The following is a 16,866-nucleotide window of genomic DNA, read 5'->3' as shown; positions in this document are numbered from 1 at the left end:
CTCGTAGTTTTTTACTCACCTCAATCGCTAAGACTACAGAGAATTGACAAGTGAATTGCTGTGAATTTGATTAAAATTTCAATATCTATATTCATTGTAATAAAATCTGAAATAAATTACCTAAAATTAAAAATTAAATTGTAACATATCCAGCTAGGTGTTTTTGTAAATCTTCGTTTTTTTCCACCATTCTTGAAGGTCAAACTCATCGATTGCTTCGTAAAACATCTGCCACCATAAAGCGATTGTGTCTTCGCGTCTAGATATGCACAATACACGAGAACTGAGAATCTTATTGATTGCAGCAGCAAAAATACTACCTTTCTAAAGATTACTTTAGGAGAAATATGAAAAAACTGGAGATATATAGCTAGGGACATCATTTTCAATCTCCTTAAACCTTGTGAATAAATCATTGTGATTTCGAAGACAAGCTCTCATTCAGGAGACAGCTTTCTTTAATGAAACGATCCAAAGATAACGTACTTCAAAAGTGGCCCGGTAAATGCTGACGACTCTCCTCTTGAAGGTCTTTTTTTAACCTCCCACGGTTTTCTTATCACACCAAACCCAGCGAAATGATAGGCTGGAAAGAGACGAGACATATTGATGGATATAACTCGGACCTACTGAAGAGCCTTTGGGGGCAATTCAACTTGGTTGAGCGAAGTTCTGCCCACGGAAATCAAAGCCTTACTCCGTGCACAATGACAATACATCACCTTTCATTGGATAATATAAACTATTATCAATTTTGTAAGATCGAACCAACGGACTCCAGATTCCTTTGAGAGGGTAAAACGAAAGTCTCCAAACATTGTAGACATATGGCAGCGGGTTCCATCGACCTAAAAAAGGTATAGTGTTTTCTTTTCAAACTAAACTTCTCTGCAACTTGAAAATGACACACAACATGCATATAGTTGTTGAATAATCACCTTGAAAAGCAAAATAATACCAAAGAACTCTCTGGTCGTGTGGACAGCCAATTGTATCGGTCATTTCCTATGAATTTCAAAACGATAATCAAGATTCCTCACTGTCTCCTCTATTTAAAACACCGGCAATGCAATAAATTATAAACAAACCACTGTCGTACCGTCCAAGTGCTTATCAGTTCCTCAAACACTTGTTTCGATGGTCTGGGAAAAAAGAGTAATGAAAAACAATCACAAAGGGCCTTTATTACAACGACATTGTCTGAAGTGAAGCGATTAAAACAAACATATGAAGTCTATTTATATACCTGAAAGAAAGGATTCCAGCGTTGAAACACGTGTCAAATATTCCCTGTAAAAACACAATTTCAGTGAACACAACGACAAGCAATGCAAGTATAAATATTGTGAGTATTGTTTTTTGGAAGTCATCAGTAAAAGTTCAGCAATACCATGCAAGAACTCACAGGCTGACGGTGATAAACGGCTGAGAATTCCGCAGGAACGTCAAAAAGCTACACCAGTAAACATAAAGAAAAACTACACTTTGAAGTTGAATGCAAAGATATTTGAACTCGAATTAGATTCGTAAGCTTAGATTCCATTCCTGAACTAAGAGAGTCACGTCTACGTCTGTTCAGTAGTAAACAAAGACTTTTCGAGTCAAACACACAAAGTCCACAAACAATACAGATTGAGAGAGAATATACGAATACTCACTTCATCGATGCTGACGAGGGGAAGAAAATCGGTGTCCACGTAGACAATCTGTTGACAAAACAAAATTATAAAACTGCATTTAGGCCTGTGACTTCTGTTGCCTGGGATTACGAGATACACAGCGCACATTTAGTTGTCTTATTTATATACTAAGATGGATGGTCTTTTCGGAAGAAACTTGGACCGTCTTTCTTCTTTCATCAAGACGGTAAAATTTACTTACTATTGATTATTCCTCTTCTAACACAACATGCACTTACCTTTTCATATTGCTCGAGTTTCCAGGCATGGAAGCGTGTGTGGGTGCCTGGAATACCTTTTGGGAAGAAGAATGGGGGTTTTCTCTTTATTTGGAGCCACATGAGAAGGGAGGGGATACAAGGGAGAATGCGGATGAACAGGGAATGAATAGGGATAAACGGGTATGCAAATTTGGATAGGTAAATGATAGGTAAAGCATGAGAATGATGATCGTATATTTCGTATACGTACCCATGTTTGTTCCTGGGTTCCCTTTTCTTCGGTCCATCCAGTTACAATCCAGACCCTCAACCAACATAACCTCATAACCCACCTTAAGTTACAAACAGACAACTTGAGCGCGGAAAGGCAGACGAACAAGGATCGTGGATAACCCAAAACCCAAGTTTACCTTCTTCAAAACATCCCGAGTACTTTCACTAAGATCTTTCGTTACTAATGCTGTAAGCTTCCTGAAAAAACACACGTTTAACCAGTTACATATATTAATCGCCCTGTTTTCTGGAAAAATGGCAAACTATTGTTGCTCAATGCAGCAAATAACATTGGTAATTGATCTAGTCCATTATTGAAATTAGCGAGAAGCATAATTGGTTGGACGCATACCTATGACATGAGAATCTTTGCAATATATAACCAAGCGCTACAGCTCCTGTAGCTAAATCATCATTGTTCTGTAAATATCAGAAGAATATAGTTTACAAGCTACATGTTGAGTTCCAGCATTTCACCAGTTTGAATGCAGTCAAACATTGAACTTAATACATTAAACAAGCTGAGGTGATAACACTATATATATCGCTCGTACCAAAGTTATCAACCAAGTGATGTTGTCCCTATGAGGCACCTCCTGAAAAGCACATATGAAACGTATATTTAACAGCACCACTATCGAAAATTTGAAACAGTCGTTGTTCAAAGTCTTACCGTGCACCAGTCCACCATGTATTTCTTCTGAAAAACGTGCAAGTCCCATAAGATCTATAGAACAAAATACACTTAGCTTATTTTCATCGTTAAAGATACTTCCCTGCGACAAATTATCCCTATCATGATCGATTAAAAACAGCGACTCACCCGAGCTTCTTGTACCATAACATCGTAGTAATGCTGGTTGTCTTGTTTTAAAAGGAAGAGAATTATTTTAACATACGATACGCCATAGCCGAGGATGTCAAACACCCGCAAGTGACGTGCAACGATGAAGAAAATAAAAAGAGCTATCAACGTGAGAATCGCTCTTCTTCCAGATAAAATCCAATGTCGACCCAATGAAAACCATCTGTAGAGATGAAATAGCGTTGGGTATTAGAGTTCTTCCTAGAGGTTCAGTAAGGATCATCTCTTATTGATCCAGTGTTACTACGGGAGGAAACCTAAACTAAACTAACTTTATTAAACTGTTCTTCCAAAAGGTCCAGTAAGGATCATCTCTTATTGATCCAGTGTTACCGCAGGAGGAAACCTAAACTAAACTAACTTTATTTATACTGGATAGCTCTATCAGTTCTAAACTGTTCTTCCTAGAGGTCCAGTAAGGATCATCTCTTATTGATCCAGTGTTACCGCAGGAGGAAACCTAAACTAAATTAAACTGTTCCTCCTTGAGGTCCATCAAGGATCATCATCATTCCATTCCATTCTAAAATATTAAAAACCCAATTATACGCTCTTAAGATGCATGAAAAAGTCGTAATCAAAACAGACAAAACATACTTAGGACAAAACCCTGTTCAATATTAATAAACAAAGGTTTCGACATTCCCTAGACTAGAGATTAGCTTCAACAATTTACTCCCGTTTATAGGTGCAACATGATAAAGCCAAATGATCTAGGTTCTCAAAAACTCCCAAGAACAAAATCCTCCCATATAAAAATTTTCCCGCCTACAATTCTCCCTATCAGATGTCTCGATAGGATAAAGTCACGAAATCCATACCTTGCAAGAGATTTTCTCACACCGTATCGAACACCAGGCTGTAATGTCAACATCTTCTGTCAAAACTTCATTTCCTCACCTTAAAAACGTATGAAGATCTTATGCTTAATCGTCGGGAAAGTCTCCCTCCGAAGACACTGATATTTCAAGTGAAAATATACTCCCCCAGTTTGAGGATAACCGGAAACCTCGTCCTCTTTATTATGATGTAAATGCCGAATAAATGTCAGACGTGCGGTTAGCCAAGCTTCGACAAAAACAATAAAACAATCGTATAAATTTCAGACAATTGAACAATTTTTATCCACAGAAAAACATTTATCTAGACTTCAAATACATCCTAACGAACGATATACATGGTTGTGGATGGTCGCAATGTTTTTCATAGCTTGTACACCGTTTAAAATTTGTACAAATCCATTTTCTTAACGTTGCCCAAGAAGTTGCGGTATAGTGCTCATTCATTATGGATAGGTTTATAAAATATGAAATGTTTCATTGAAAACTGACTTTTGTACAAATGTTGCTAACGTTTTGACGATAAATCTTTTCTGTTTTAATACCTAAATTATCTTTGCATTGTTCATAAATTATACAAGAGAGAAATATATTGTTGTCAATATTAAATCAAAAGAGATCTTTCTTATCATGTCTTGACCACGAAATTTATTGAGAAAAAGAACTTATTAACTATTTCCTAAATCCTAACAATATTTTCCCGGTTTTATGGATAACCAACTTTTTAGGACATGCACTTGATTTGTGTAAAACTCTGAAAGTATATTTACTTGTTTATCATATGTATATAAACGCAAATTTAAAATACACAGAGCAAAATCGATGTGCTGTGGAATCTTTCATGAAATATCCGCGTGTTATGTGATAGATACGAAGTGTAGAAACATTACCGTCTTTCCAAAACTTACTTTTACATTGTGTTATTCAATTTCCTCAGGCGAAATTCATCCATATCTAATATTTGTTATTGCCTTCGTTGCTGAATTCGTAAAGTCTGGTGTTTACGATTTATGACAGGTTGTTTGCTTGTTTACAAGTGTAGAACTGTAGCCAAAATATCAGTTCTTTCTGTGTGTCGATACAGATTTACGAAATACTACGGTAAAGATGGTTCATTTTATCTCAAAAATACAATTGAAAGAATGCTGACGTTTCCAGCGATATGGCTCAAGGTTGAAGTGATCTAGCAATATTGATATTTGACTTTACCAGCATGCTTTATTTTGAAATAGCCTACTGCATGTATGATTCCCATAGATTCTACAAGAACAGGTTAGGAAGAACTCCCAAATGCTCATACAAGCTTCATTTCGATTATCAAAAACATATACAAAGTATTCCAATCATAATTCATATCGAAATTTTTATAACTTTCATAAATTCCTATATATCTTCACAAACTCAACACATTTGCGAAAATGCAAAACTAATTTATGTATAATCTCCATGAAAACTGTTCAATTTCACATGTTTTTGATTGAAGTTCCACGATGTTTCTCAATTCATTCAGACATTCTCCTGCAAAGCGGGACTGAAGTATTTTATGATAAGACGTGGACTTAGCTGGTGTCCATAGCATCGGAACTGCTTGAGCCCGAGTCCTTCTTTATCATGTCAAGCATGTTTGCTGTCTCGCTGTTTGAACGAAGTTGTGAAATGAACTCGTTTAGAAGCGGATTAGTTTCTACAGAAATGCAAACAAATGGAAGCGTTTTAACACCGTAGAATACCACGAGGAATGTTGTCAGGGAAGTGAAAATCGTAGATTAATATATTAAAGAATTTGAAAGTAGTGTAGACTATTTTTATCTCGGCAAAGATGTCGAAAATAGCGACGCCATATTGAATATGGCGGCCATATTGGGCATTAATGAGAGCATTGTTTTCACTTTTATATATCAATGAAATATGACTTACTGCTGTCTGGAACGTTGAGTAAAGCGACAGTTGCTCTTAACGCCGATCGTTTCAACTCGTCCTGTTTCTCAAATTCTTGTTTTACAGAATTCGCTTTAACTTTTTGCTGTATCGTCGCCCGCAGTGGCTCAATGAGAGAGTTCAGATCTAGAAATGGGCGTTTTAAAGATACACAGTTTAGTGATTTCTTACGTAAAGGGTATTTCACTGAAAAACAGAACTTTCCTCAATGCAGATTACTTACGTTGGAGTACCGCATTAGGGCAAAGATTAGCCAATCTGACTAACATCAAATACGTCAACATCTGGAATACAACGATAGAGATGAAGTTTCGAGCATTTCCAAAATATTTCCTGAGGAATACGAGCGTTTAATCATTGCTCTTACCTTGATATCATAGTGATCTTTGAGACCATCTTCAACGTGTGTTAGAAATTCGAATATATCCAGTTTATCTAAGCAGGTCTCCAGCAACGTGTACATGCATTCAAACGCCGCCTTGAACAAAAACAACAACATTAAAACTTACCAACTTATTAACACCAATCTATGTTTGCAAAGTTTGGTAAAAAGCTGGTTAGACATAAATAAATAGATTCTGTTATTCGCAGGCTAACATAAAGCAAAACAACGTAATCTAAATGAAGCTTCATTCAAGCGACTACACGCTGGTTTTCAATACAATAAAACGACAACCGCTTCACCATAAACATATAACAATTTCCAAACGGTATCCACGTCAAAATTATGCTGTTTATTTCCTTGCAGTTTTACCTTTCTAATATCAAGACCGTCGTCAACGGTGTGTTTAAACGGACCCATTTCTACTTCACGTATTAGTTGTTTCTAAATGTGGAAAAAATGCAAAATAAAGAAACTATTTCTTCAAGTTGAACGCCGTTTTCTGTCTTCCAACAAAGTGGTGAAATATTTCAGGAAGATATTCTTACCCGGATTTTAGTTTCGCTGTAGAGTTGAGGAAGGATAGCGTCAAGAAGATCTCGGATCAAAGATGGTTTATTGTGAGCCGCTGAATTGAACGTTACCAATGCAACGCGACGTACATTCTGATTGGGAAATAACAGGAATAAAGAATTATACATCAACAAATTCGATATTTAGTTCTAATGCAACTGATTGAAGCCCAATTTGTTATCCTGTAAATATGAATGGATCTTACCAAATCTTCATCCTGGACTGTCTTGAGAAAATCACCAATACAGTTCTTCAACAGTGGATCAATTGGTTGGGGCTGTGAAAAACACACAAGTTGAACATAGTCATGCAGTAGTAAGTTCAGCCTTCACTATAATCTTTTTATTACCAAGGTCGAGTATATCATATTCCGGAATATTCGACCTTGACTGATTTTTTTCAGAAGTAATTCAACTTACGTGATCTGAAATAGTGAATTTTATGGCAGTAACAACAGTGCTTCTCGAATGAGGCGAGGGAGAGGTGAGATAGGACTAAAAAAGATTGGAAAACAACAACAAATTACTGCGACGTCAAAACGTTATCATAACAGCTGCTATAAGGCACTGATTAAGACTTTACTCATCATTCACGCAACTTTATGCATAATAACATCATTTACAACGTTCATTGAGCTTCGTAAATACCTGCAGCTGGCCTAGTAGTGTCGTTGGATCAATCAAAGTTAGTTTTCCTAAACACTCGGCAACCACATTCCTCGTCCCTTCTTCTTTACTCTCGCAATGGTTGAACAGCACTGTCCTGCAGACACAAAGTAAACACACATGTAATCTTGCCTCCCCCGGCTGCCAAACTGAAAGTCGAACTAGCAGTGACACATTGACAAATTATGGTAAATCTAGCGCAAACTCAGGCGAGGGGGGGGGGTCATTTTGGAGCAGCGACTATATGTATACACGAAAAGCTTATCTTTACAACAGGTTTATAAAGTATAATCTTAGGCTCACCAAATTGAATTTATAAATGGTTTTAATGCCTCGACATCTTCGGCGGTAGCGGACTGACAACTTATCACCTGCACGAGAAAGAAACATCGAAGAAATTGGTAAACAGTAAAGTAAACTTTACCAGGATTGAGATATCGTATCTACGCTTAGGTATTTCTGCATATGAAGAATTGTGTTGGAGAATCAGGCGCTTACCTCCTTTAAAGAATGTAGCAGGAGATATTCCTTCTTTGGGGAGACTTCAATTTCGTTCAAAAGATATGGCATGTATTTTTGAAGGTTTCCAGATGCGATGTTGCCTGCAAAGGACAGAACAATTGAAGCTGAAATCGTAGCTCGGATGACAAGAGATTGTATTGTCGAGAATTGTTGTATATCAGTGGAAAATACGAAGACTGTTGACGCTTACCCAAGGCAAACGACGCGGCCGATTTGACTTCGTTTGAAGGCGATAAGAAGCACTCCAGAATTGAGGACTCGAGGTCATTTTGATTGCTAAGATCTCTAGAAATAAGCGAAATTATCCAGGGATAATACGTTACAGCTGGATTGTCTGTGTCGTGCAAAATAGGACCTTAACACGGCTGTGGTGCATGAGTTATCGGGAGAGGCTAAAATCACAAACGACAGAGTATAAACAAATTCCAGATGTACTCACACATGTCGCCCAACTTCGCCAAGCGCCAGAAGCGAAAACAGACGAAGAGAATCTGTGGATTTTGGGCTCTTTTAAGAACGGAAAGAAAAATTCATGAGACGACTGTGTTGTGTAGGAAGAGCTGCTCTTGTCGCGAGAATATGATCCTACCTTGATATCTTTCACAAACGATTAACAACACCGTTTCCTCGTTAGGACAAGCCACGGTCAGAGCGAAACACATTTTGCTATTGAGTGGAGAGCCTGGAAAAATATTATCGCACGATAGTATGTTAATTGCTGTGTTTAAGAACGAGAATTTGAAAGGAAATAGGTTTGAATTCTGCCGGGGAGAGCGTGGATAGTTAAAAAGATAAATATATTACAGTGGAGACTAATGAGGTGGATGACATATTTTGATAAATTTTCGAAGGAATGAAACATGCACAAGAATATATTTTTACCTGTTTATGCACGGGTGAGTCTGGGCTGTCATTATAGATCGGTGTTACCATCATCTGAAATATAAATTTATGTATGAACTTGTTATGACATCGATTGAGGTGACTGGAATCTTCAATGATTGACGGTGATATGCAAGTTTTCAATATCTTTGTTGAGGAAGGTGATATACTAGGCATATAATTCGTTTAACTTACACTAAAAAGGTCTTTAAACCCAACATGAGAGACGCCAGCGTTAACGATTTCGGTCAAGAAGTTTAGCATTGCAATCAGAGCCCCGCCTGTTGAATCAATAGTTTGCTCGTCAGTACCTACACCATTTATCTCCTATTGTAGATCACACAAATGAATTTCAAAGCTCGCAATGACTTGATAACCCTTGTTTTACACAATATTTTCTACTGACATACCCTGTAACAGCGGTGATCTCACCAAGTTAACTGCGCTTGGTAAAATACTATCATGAACCTATATAAATACGATATCATACGATGATTCACTGATTTACAGGTGAGCAATATGGTTGAAATACACAAGAGACAATCACGAACCTAGCCATGCACTTTGCCCCGTTCCTCAAGCAAACATTTCTAGGGTCCCCTACCCCTAGGAAACCGCTTATCACCCACCTATATTTATCCACAAATGTTCTGGGTATTATAATTGTATTTGATACGAAAATCTTCATCTAATATACCTGCGCCAAATTCTGCCGATGAAGTTTTGCAACAGACGTGAGCAGAACAAGCGCTCTCTGGAAGAAAGAAAGCCTCGGTGAACATCACAATGCAAAGTTATTGAAGACGTTTTTTTTTTAAATACATACAAGTAAGTGGTATGTACAAATTAAGAGCATAGGAAATAAATAAAGAAATCTAGAAAGGATAAAATTCTTGGCTATACAAAATTTACCTGTGAAATATGAAGGTCGGATTCGTTTATCAAAGGAGGAACCTCAGCAAGCACACCGTCAATGTCAACAGAATCAATATTTGAGCCTGGAAGAGAACGTTTTAAATACTCAAGTTTAGTCCAAGCGAGTTTCAGCGACACACAGCTCAGTCTATAGTCTCGTTTCTATAATTCCACTTCGTTTTATAATGATGTACGTATACGGGAGAGTTTTACAACATTATAAATGAACGAATATTTACCATAGTTTGTGATCAGGACATCCAGTGCATTTAAGGTTGCCAACTTTAATGCACGATGATTTTTTCGTAAAAACGTTGCCAGAACAGGCATCGTCTCCGGCTGAAATCATAAAATAAACTTCAACGATGTTTTCAACGTGACTATATTCGTGAAACAAAGATGATAAACAAGTATGTAAGCTTCCAAAAGCTCTTGATTCACAAATTGCTCGCAACACGTTTTCCCAAAGACATCAAACTTACCAATATGATGGAAAGGTCGATTTTCAACGGAGACCTTGAAGGAACAAGACAGAATATTACACATTTAATTGGCGGTCTTTGACTAGCTTCAAACGTGCAAAAAAACTCAAAGCACAAAGCAGAAAATCTGATGAATTGGGAAGAAATTCTTACCCAGCAATTAACGTGACAGCTTTGACCGTTGTCAGTCTCGTGATTTCGTTCCGAAGTCTTTCCAAAAATATCGGTAAACATGTTCCTAACTCGAACGATAGTTCATCTCCCAGGGTATGAAGTATTTGGCCCCTTGAATAAAATATTCTTTCAATTATGTACGACAATTCTAAAGACGTGCTCAAAGGCTTGTACTCAAAGACGTGTTTACTCATGAGGCATAAAGTGCATAGACGTGAATCAACACTTGTGTTATGAAGATTTATTCTTACATGCACGAGATGGCTCTTTCTTTCACTTCTTGGTCGATATCCGCGGCTTTCAGACGAAACAACGTACTTGTGTAGATCTCTTTAAAGTAAGGCTTGTAGTCAAACTTCGCTTCACCTTTACAAGAAAATAAAAACGTTTAGTCTAGGTTTCCGCCTGTAGAAACGCTGGAAATAGTGCTAGTAATAGTTTCAATATGGCCGTCAATACCTTTGAACGGTCGGATAACCTTAACCAGTTCCTGCATGACCAGCAAAGCTTCTGAGGTGATTTTGTAGAAAGGATCACCGACCGAATCTATTACAGGCTAAAAAAGACACAAGAGTTTGAAAAGCATACTCTCAATGATCAAACTTGCTTTGTTCATGTCTTGTCCCAATGTTTGTGTAGACCCCCACTAAACAACAACGATCCCCCAGGTCGTACCTCCCCCCCACACAGGGAAGGGGCAATCCCATCACCCACTCACCGGTAGTAAAACAGAAATATGTGGATGAAAGACGGTCGGTGAATGTTGAGTTAAAATACAGCTGAGAAATGTCAGCGTGTCAATCTTCATGTTCGAAGTCGAGTTTTTATCGCTAAAAAACAAATAAAAACATCGTCTTTCGTCTGTTTCAGAAGACCAGAACCGGTTTGAAGTTGAGAGGAAATGGACTTGTGTATATTAGCTTTAAAAACTTTAATCATCCGTTAAACTTACCCGAGAGAATATTGAATTCCTGGCACAATAGCGGGGATGTGATCTGACAAAGCGCCCGGCAGCACGTTCACAAGTTCAGTCAATAAACTAAAACAGCCCTAGAAATTAAACACAATTTTGCATGTATAAAGAACTTCGTTTCGTTTGTAGAAAAATACACACAACGTCTCGATTTTTGAATCCTCGAGATATTTACCTGTCTCGTTTTAAAACTTTTTTCGCGAAGTTGCTTATGTATCGCTTTAACAATGGCGGGAATCTGAGCTTGGAGTAAAGTCAACGGTCTAAAAAGAGACGAGAAAAACTGAAATGCATTCAAATGCATCCAATCTATCGCGTGAGGTACTCAAAACTAATTTCCTGATCATCTTCACCGAAAATGCCGCTTAAACAAGAACTTAACTCACCTGTTTTCCTCTTCCATAGCATCAGGGTCAAACGATGCTGATGCAATAGGTCTGGTCTGTCGTAGTAACGCTCTGTACGCGTTGAATATGTCACACTTTACGCTGTCTTCTCGTTCTGAAATGATTTCAGATTTACCGTTGAGTTGAGCTGCTTCAAAAACGTATTTATTTATGAAAACATCTACCTTTAAATCGTCCTATCAAAGCAGGTGAAACAGTTTTGTAGAATTCAGTTAAAAGGTCCGGACGTGATCCTAAAACTGCTCCCAAGCATTTCGCTGATGCTCTGCGAACCTTGAGGGAAAAAAGAACGTTTAAGATCACAACCAGACTTTTGATAAAGGTTTTGTTTAGTGTCTTCGCTGCAGTGGGTGGGAGCCTTTGGTAAAACTGAGGAAAATCAGGAATAAACCACAGATGATTGTTAGTGGACCTTCGTGAGGAATAGCTTAGAACTGATAAAGGTAAAAAGGTTGAAATATCAGGTATATTTCTTACCTTCCAACTCATATCATCATCGTCACTATATTCTTCATCGTCTGACCTAGATGATATAAAATTTCATGAGAACTCTACCAGGTACAAGTATGGATCCTGTTGTAAGAAATCCAAATATACCCCTCGTCGTCCTCCTGATCATCGGTGTCCATACTGTCCTCGTCTTCATCATCGCTGCCATAATTATAGTTCGGATCAAAACAAATAAACTCCAGACAAAGTTCTGTAATCTAAACGGAAAAGAACATGCAGTGATAAATAATCATATTTGCCATTGACGTAGTACAGCTAAATAATTCAAACCAGGCTCAAACGTTTCATCTTTCGTCAACCAAACGTAGAATATCATAAAAATATTTATACAAAAGCAAGTAGACAGTAAGACGTCTCGACAATTATCCTGTGTTCCTACTGATGTGTTGGTACGTGGAAAATATGTTCAACCGTTACCTTTGAAACATGAGAAGTCACTTCTTTCGGACATCGTATTACAAACGATTCAAATGCCTACAAAATGAAATACAAAAAGGTTGCGATATATTTAGAAAAGACACACACAAAATCCTCAGCAAAATACGCCATTCACAGACATATGAAATGTGTCACAATTCTGAGTATAATACGACACAAAAAGCAACGATTGTTACGGGCGACGAAATACACGACAAAAGTCGTTTCAAACGGCTTAGTAGTTAAACGTGTTTTAATTATTGCTCTTCGTTTGGTAAAAGAGGTCTGATAATGAAATACTAACCTGGATACAATATTCTCTTAGTTCGTCGTCTCCATCAATCTTCGCATATTTCACAATCAGGGGTATTATTCTTTCAAGTTGCTCCCCAAATCTGTGTCCTGCTTGGCGACTGAAAAGAGTTTTGACAACTTTTAAATTGTGCCCTAGTACACTATGAAAACGTTCACAAGTATATTATGATGTCAGATGTATTTTTCATATCATTTATGCGAGAAAGTTAAACTCAGTAAGTTGTTATACGACCCTAATTTCAGATAAAATCTATTGAAAGTTAGTGAAATGGGAGATGTCATTTTAACATGCTTGCAAGGGTCTTTAACAGTGTTTTCTCTGATCAAAACCAATGGAAATCCTTACCACAATGATCCCAAGCATTGTATATAGGTTCTTGTTGTTGAATGAGTTTCATTTTTTGTCAACTCAGTGACCAAGGAATCGATGAGCTCAATAAAAAGACTGCTGTTCGCGCTTGTGACCAGATAACCTGAATCAAGAATAAACTAGAAATTGGGACTGAATTTTTACAGCTTGTGTGTATGAAGAATGTGGTTAAATTATTACCTAAAGCAATGATGGATCTTTTTCGCACAGCAAGTCTAGGGCTCTTGAGTTGAGCAAACAGTGACTGCTCGATTGACTGATGATATGAGACCAACAGACCTGCAAAGATTCACATTTTTTATTTACAAATTAGTCTAAAATATCTCAGAATATGAATTTGAGGAGAGTGAATAGTAAAATCAAGTTTATTTACCACCAAATTTGCTGAGAAGATCCCCCAGAATATCCAAAGCTTCAAGCTGAACTGACACATCATCACTCTGGAAGGAATAGCAAAAAGAAGCAATGAGATAAAGCCTTTGGATGAACTTTTCTTTAAAAAAAGCAAGCTACCAATGAATACCTTTAAGACAGCAGCAGTTAATCTTCCAGTAATCCTCTTCGCAATATTAGCAGCTAGCGCTGATGACGCAGGAGGTAATTCCCCTATTACTGTCTTCAGGCCTAAAAATATGAATGATAATATACATTTGTTTTTCAATTTTTCATGTTTGATGGTGAGATTCCTTTCAGTAACCAATCATTAAAGAATATATTTCTCATTTTGTTTAAATTAATCTAGACTGCATTTTGCTCTGATTGCCTTTCAATTGTACACTGAAAATACTTGCATACCTATACTAGAAATATCGCGAAGCTGTTCATTGGTTGATAACATATTTGAACACAAATTGTCCACAATAGACTCAATATGATATTCCTTAACTTTGCCAACCAGAGGACCAAGGCTGTTAAAGAATAAATATAAGTGTAAATAAATAGAATTAAATGCCATTTATGAACATTGTATTATGTAACAGAAGTAGAATAGTGAAAAAAAATGTACAAACATACCATTTCACAGTGAGGTTCTGAACTTCACCATTTTTATCTTCCAAAAGTTTCAAAAGCATATGGACAACCTTGAAAAAATACCACGAATCATTAGAATGTAAACATAAGAACAGAAATATTATGGTAATAACCTCGGAGAGGCTCCCCAGTGTTTAATTTCACCTCTGACACATCTCCTCTCAACGTTCCATGCAATGAGTTTGGAAAAGTAAAAATCTTACCCTGCGTTCACTATCATCATCCAACTTTATCGAGTCTTTTTGAAGTTCGGCCATCAGATCATTGATTGCCATAAAACGAAAATCTTTATCATTGGATGTCATCTGCCGTAAGAACAACAGATAATACGACACAAGTTAAGCATGATAAAGAAAGATTACTATTGACTGAAGAGAGTCTTCCACTGACTAGCAATGCTATAGAAGAGGTCCTTCTGGAGGGTATCAAAATTTTCTGGGTTCTTCTATAGGGTAAACTCGTACCAGCTGAAAGTTTTCGGGTTGCCTGGCTAATCCAAGGGCTCGAACCCAACACATTGTAATGAAAGAAAATAGATAAAAGAAAAGTTGCCTGAAGCATATCTGTATGCATTGACTTATCTATCATCCCAACTAGACAAGTGTATTGACATATTGAATAAACAAACAGTTTAATGCAATGCCAATTTACGAGACAGTTTTTGTCTTGTAGGGATGAAATTACTGGATAAACATGAAGCTACTTCGCATACAACCATTTACACCGATACAAGGAGATTGATCTTGAAGCAACAGTACAACAATGTACAATCTCAGTGCCCAGACTGACCAGACACGATGTAGACAAAATGATGAACAAGATATTTATATTATCTGTGATCTGGTTGATTTACAAAGCCTTACCTTGTCCAATAAGGACGAGATGTGATACGGCGATGCAGACATCCTTGATAGCAAGCAAACACTGCAACGATCGCCAAATAAACACAAATACAAAAGTAATGAAATGAACAAGAAAGTCGAAGAAAGTTGAACAAATCTCGTTGGAAAAATTCGAAAATTCGCTGCGGAGAAGTTTGAATTTCCTCAGTTTTCCGAAAAATTCCTTCTGTCACAAGAGACAAAAAAAGCACAAAAAAATTATTTCAACGGATCTCCTTCTGCCTCAGTCGACGTTTGGAAGAAAACTAGAGTGTAGAGATAGTATTTAGCATTTAGTAATATTTTATGTCGCCTTTTTAATTTTTCTTTTATTTTTTGTTATATACTTCAATAAGCACGATTCCAGTTTTTATGGAAATATCTCAACATGAAGTGTTAGAGATTCTCATCACACGAGTCGATATCTGAGGGAAGGCCGCGGAGGACCTGTTGGAGGCTGGGGAGACACCAACGCCGGCAGTTTGATGAATCGGTGGTCAGCTGCAATTTGATTTCTGGCCAAAAAGTGGCCATTTTCCGCATTACTTCATTTTACTCCAGAAATGCATTCTCAAACAAAACGAATTCGCGAAAATTGTTGATTTCTGAAAACCTTTCCCTTACAAAGATTTTATGTCAGAAATTACCCTTTTTTTACATGCAAGGTGCAGAAAATGCTGTAACCAAACACCTTGGTGAAAACCCAAAATACAACCAGATGACGGAGTGGTTGTCAGTACTTGGAAAATAAAAACAGACATGTATAGAAAAAAGAAATCACAGAAAGAAATCACAATTCATTTATTAACATAATCACATATGATATTTACACGCCGTTTTCGTAGCCCAAAGTCACTGAATACAAACTTTGAGAACTACATAGAACCTAAATCTCATTCGTTTCGTTTTGAACGAGTGCTGTGGTGAAGTGTTAACCAATCTTTATCTGATCATAGGCAGCCCAATGGCGAATGGTTTTCTTCTTTATTTTAAATAGAAATACTAATGAAATAGACATTAATGAAATATCACATTTATTTATACATGCTTATGTACTTGTCTATAATTTACACATGTGTGTCTGTATTATATAGTATAATATATCCAAGGTAGGCAACTTCAATCACAATATCGACATGAACGCATGAAAACAATCCGAAAATACGTCAATTTATACCTAAAACTAATCCAAAATAACAAGAGAAATGAAATCTACACTATTTTTACTATATACTGCCTAATGTTTTGTTTTAACTTTGAAAACAAGTTATACAGGCGAGAAACTGAATGTGAAAAGTTTTTGATATTTTACTCATTTAAGTCATTTTCTCAATGGGCCGATGCTGCATGAAAGTTATATTAGAACTGCAGTCTGCATATGTATAAACGTCGTAGCAAAAATGTACAAGATTTGAGACAGTGTTCCAGGATTTGAACCCAGAAGCCAAACAACCACGACTTTAAACGTGGTTTATCGCCGTCTGGCCCCAAACATGGACACTGTTTGTTGAAGCCAAACGAAAAGGAGGGAAACCGGAGTGCTCGGAGAAA

At 37.1% G+C, this 16,866-nt stretch overlaps 2 protein-coding genes across 2 annotated transcripts; both read right to left on the bottom strand.

Moving 5' to 3' along the window:
* Window positions 1–82: 82 nt before the first annotated feature.
* Window positions 83–4,978, bottom strand: LOC114528572 (glycogenin-1-like). The gene is made up of 17 exons (XM_028550236.1): window positions 4,786–4,978; window positions 3,860–3,938; window positions 2,997–3,201; window positions 2,847–2,900; window positions 2,728–2,769; window positions 2,526–2,593; window positions 2,311–2,371; window positions 2,151–2,232; window positions 1,919–1,974; window positions 1,659–1,706; window positions 1,406–1,453; window positions 1,247–1,290; window positions 1,100–1,142; window positions 939–1,005; window positions 723–848; window positions 487–586; window positions 83–259 (listed from the first exon to the last, which is right to left on the bottom strand). Exons 2-17 carry the CDS (start codon window positions 3,910–3,912, stop codon window positions 154–156), a joined length of 1,203 nt encoding a protein of 400 aa, XP_028406037.1. The 5' UTR covers window positions 3,913–3,938; window positions 4,786–4,978; the 3' UTR covers window positions 83–153.
* Window positions 4,979–5,210: 232 nt separating this feature from the next.
* On the bottom strand, window positions 5,211–15,451 carry LOC114528478 (cullin-associated NEDD8-dissociated protein 1-like). The gene is given in 41 exon segments (XM_028550122.1): window positions 5,211–5,561; window positions 5,795–5,941; window positions 6,039–6,099; window positions 6,183–6,293; window positions 6,570–6,641; window positions 6,746–6,862; window positions 6,976–7,047; window positions 7,190–7,264; window positions 7,418–7,532; window positions 7,739–7,806; window positions 7,934–8,037; window positions 8,148–8,242; window positions 8,397–8,522; window positions 8,602–8,639; window positions 8,840–8,893; window positions 9,035–9,120; window positions 9,250–9,307; window positions 9,537–9,593; window positions 9,752–9,837; window positions 9,994–10,093; window positions 10,237–10,270; window positions 10,390–10,521; window positions 10,662–10,776; window positions 10,870–10,966; window positions 11,129–11,240; window positions 11,363–11,460; window positions 11,559–11,646; window positions 11,770–11,884; window positions 11,955–12,063; window positions 12,268–12,313; window positions 12,388–12,497; window positions 12,718–12,774; window positions 13,022–13,130; window positions 13,379–13,505; window positions 13,583–13,681; window positions 13,776–13,842; window positions 13,926–14,026; window positions 14,198–14,310; window positions 14,417–14,484; window positions 14,638–14,739; window positions 15,298–15,451. Coding segments are annotated over 41 exon segments (3,708 nt in total). The 5' UTR covers window positions 15,340–15,451; the 3' UTR covers window positions 5,211–5,436.
* Between the last annotated feature and the right edge of the window lie 1,415 nt (window positions 15,452–16,866).

Source organism: Dendronephthya gigantea, unplaced genomic scaffold, assembly GCF_004324835.1.
Source record: "Dendronephthya gigantea isolate DGI-Jeju-01 unplaced genomic scaffold, DenGig_1.0 000050F, whole genome shotgun sequence".
NCBI lineage: Eukaryota > Metazoa > Cnidaria > Anthozoa > Malacalcyonacea > Nephtheidae > Dendronephthya > Dendronephthya gigantea.
Note: the sequence above shows the minus strand (reverse complement) of the source record. Positions and strands in the feature narration are given on the sequence as shown.

Bases quoted from the DNA above. Each gene is read 5' to 3' on its own strand.
- LOC114528572 (XM_028550236.1), bottom strand. From the start codon at position 3,912: ATGTTGACATTACAGCCTGGTGTTCGATACGGTGTGAGAAAATCTCTT. The intron at 2,594-2,727 runs GTACGAGCGATA...TGATATTTACAG, and splicing joins TCACTTGGTTGATAACTTTG to AACAATGATGATTTAGCTAC. The intron at 1,707-1,918 runs GTAAGTGCATGT...TTTTGTCAACAG, and splicing joins AACTCGAGCAATATGAAAAG to ATTGTCTACGTGGACACCGA.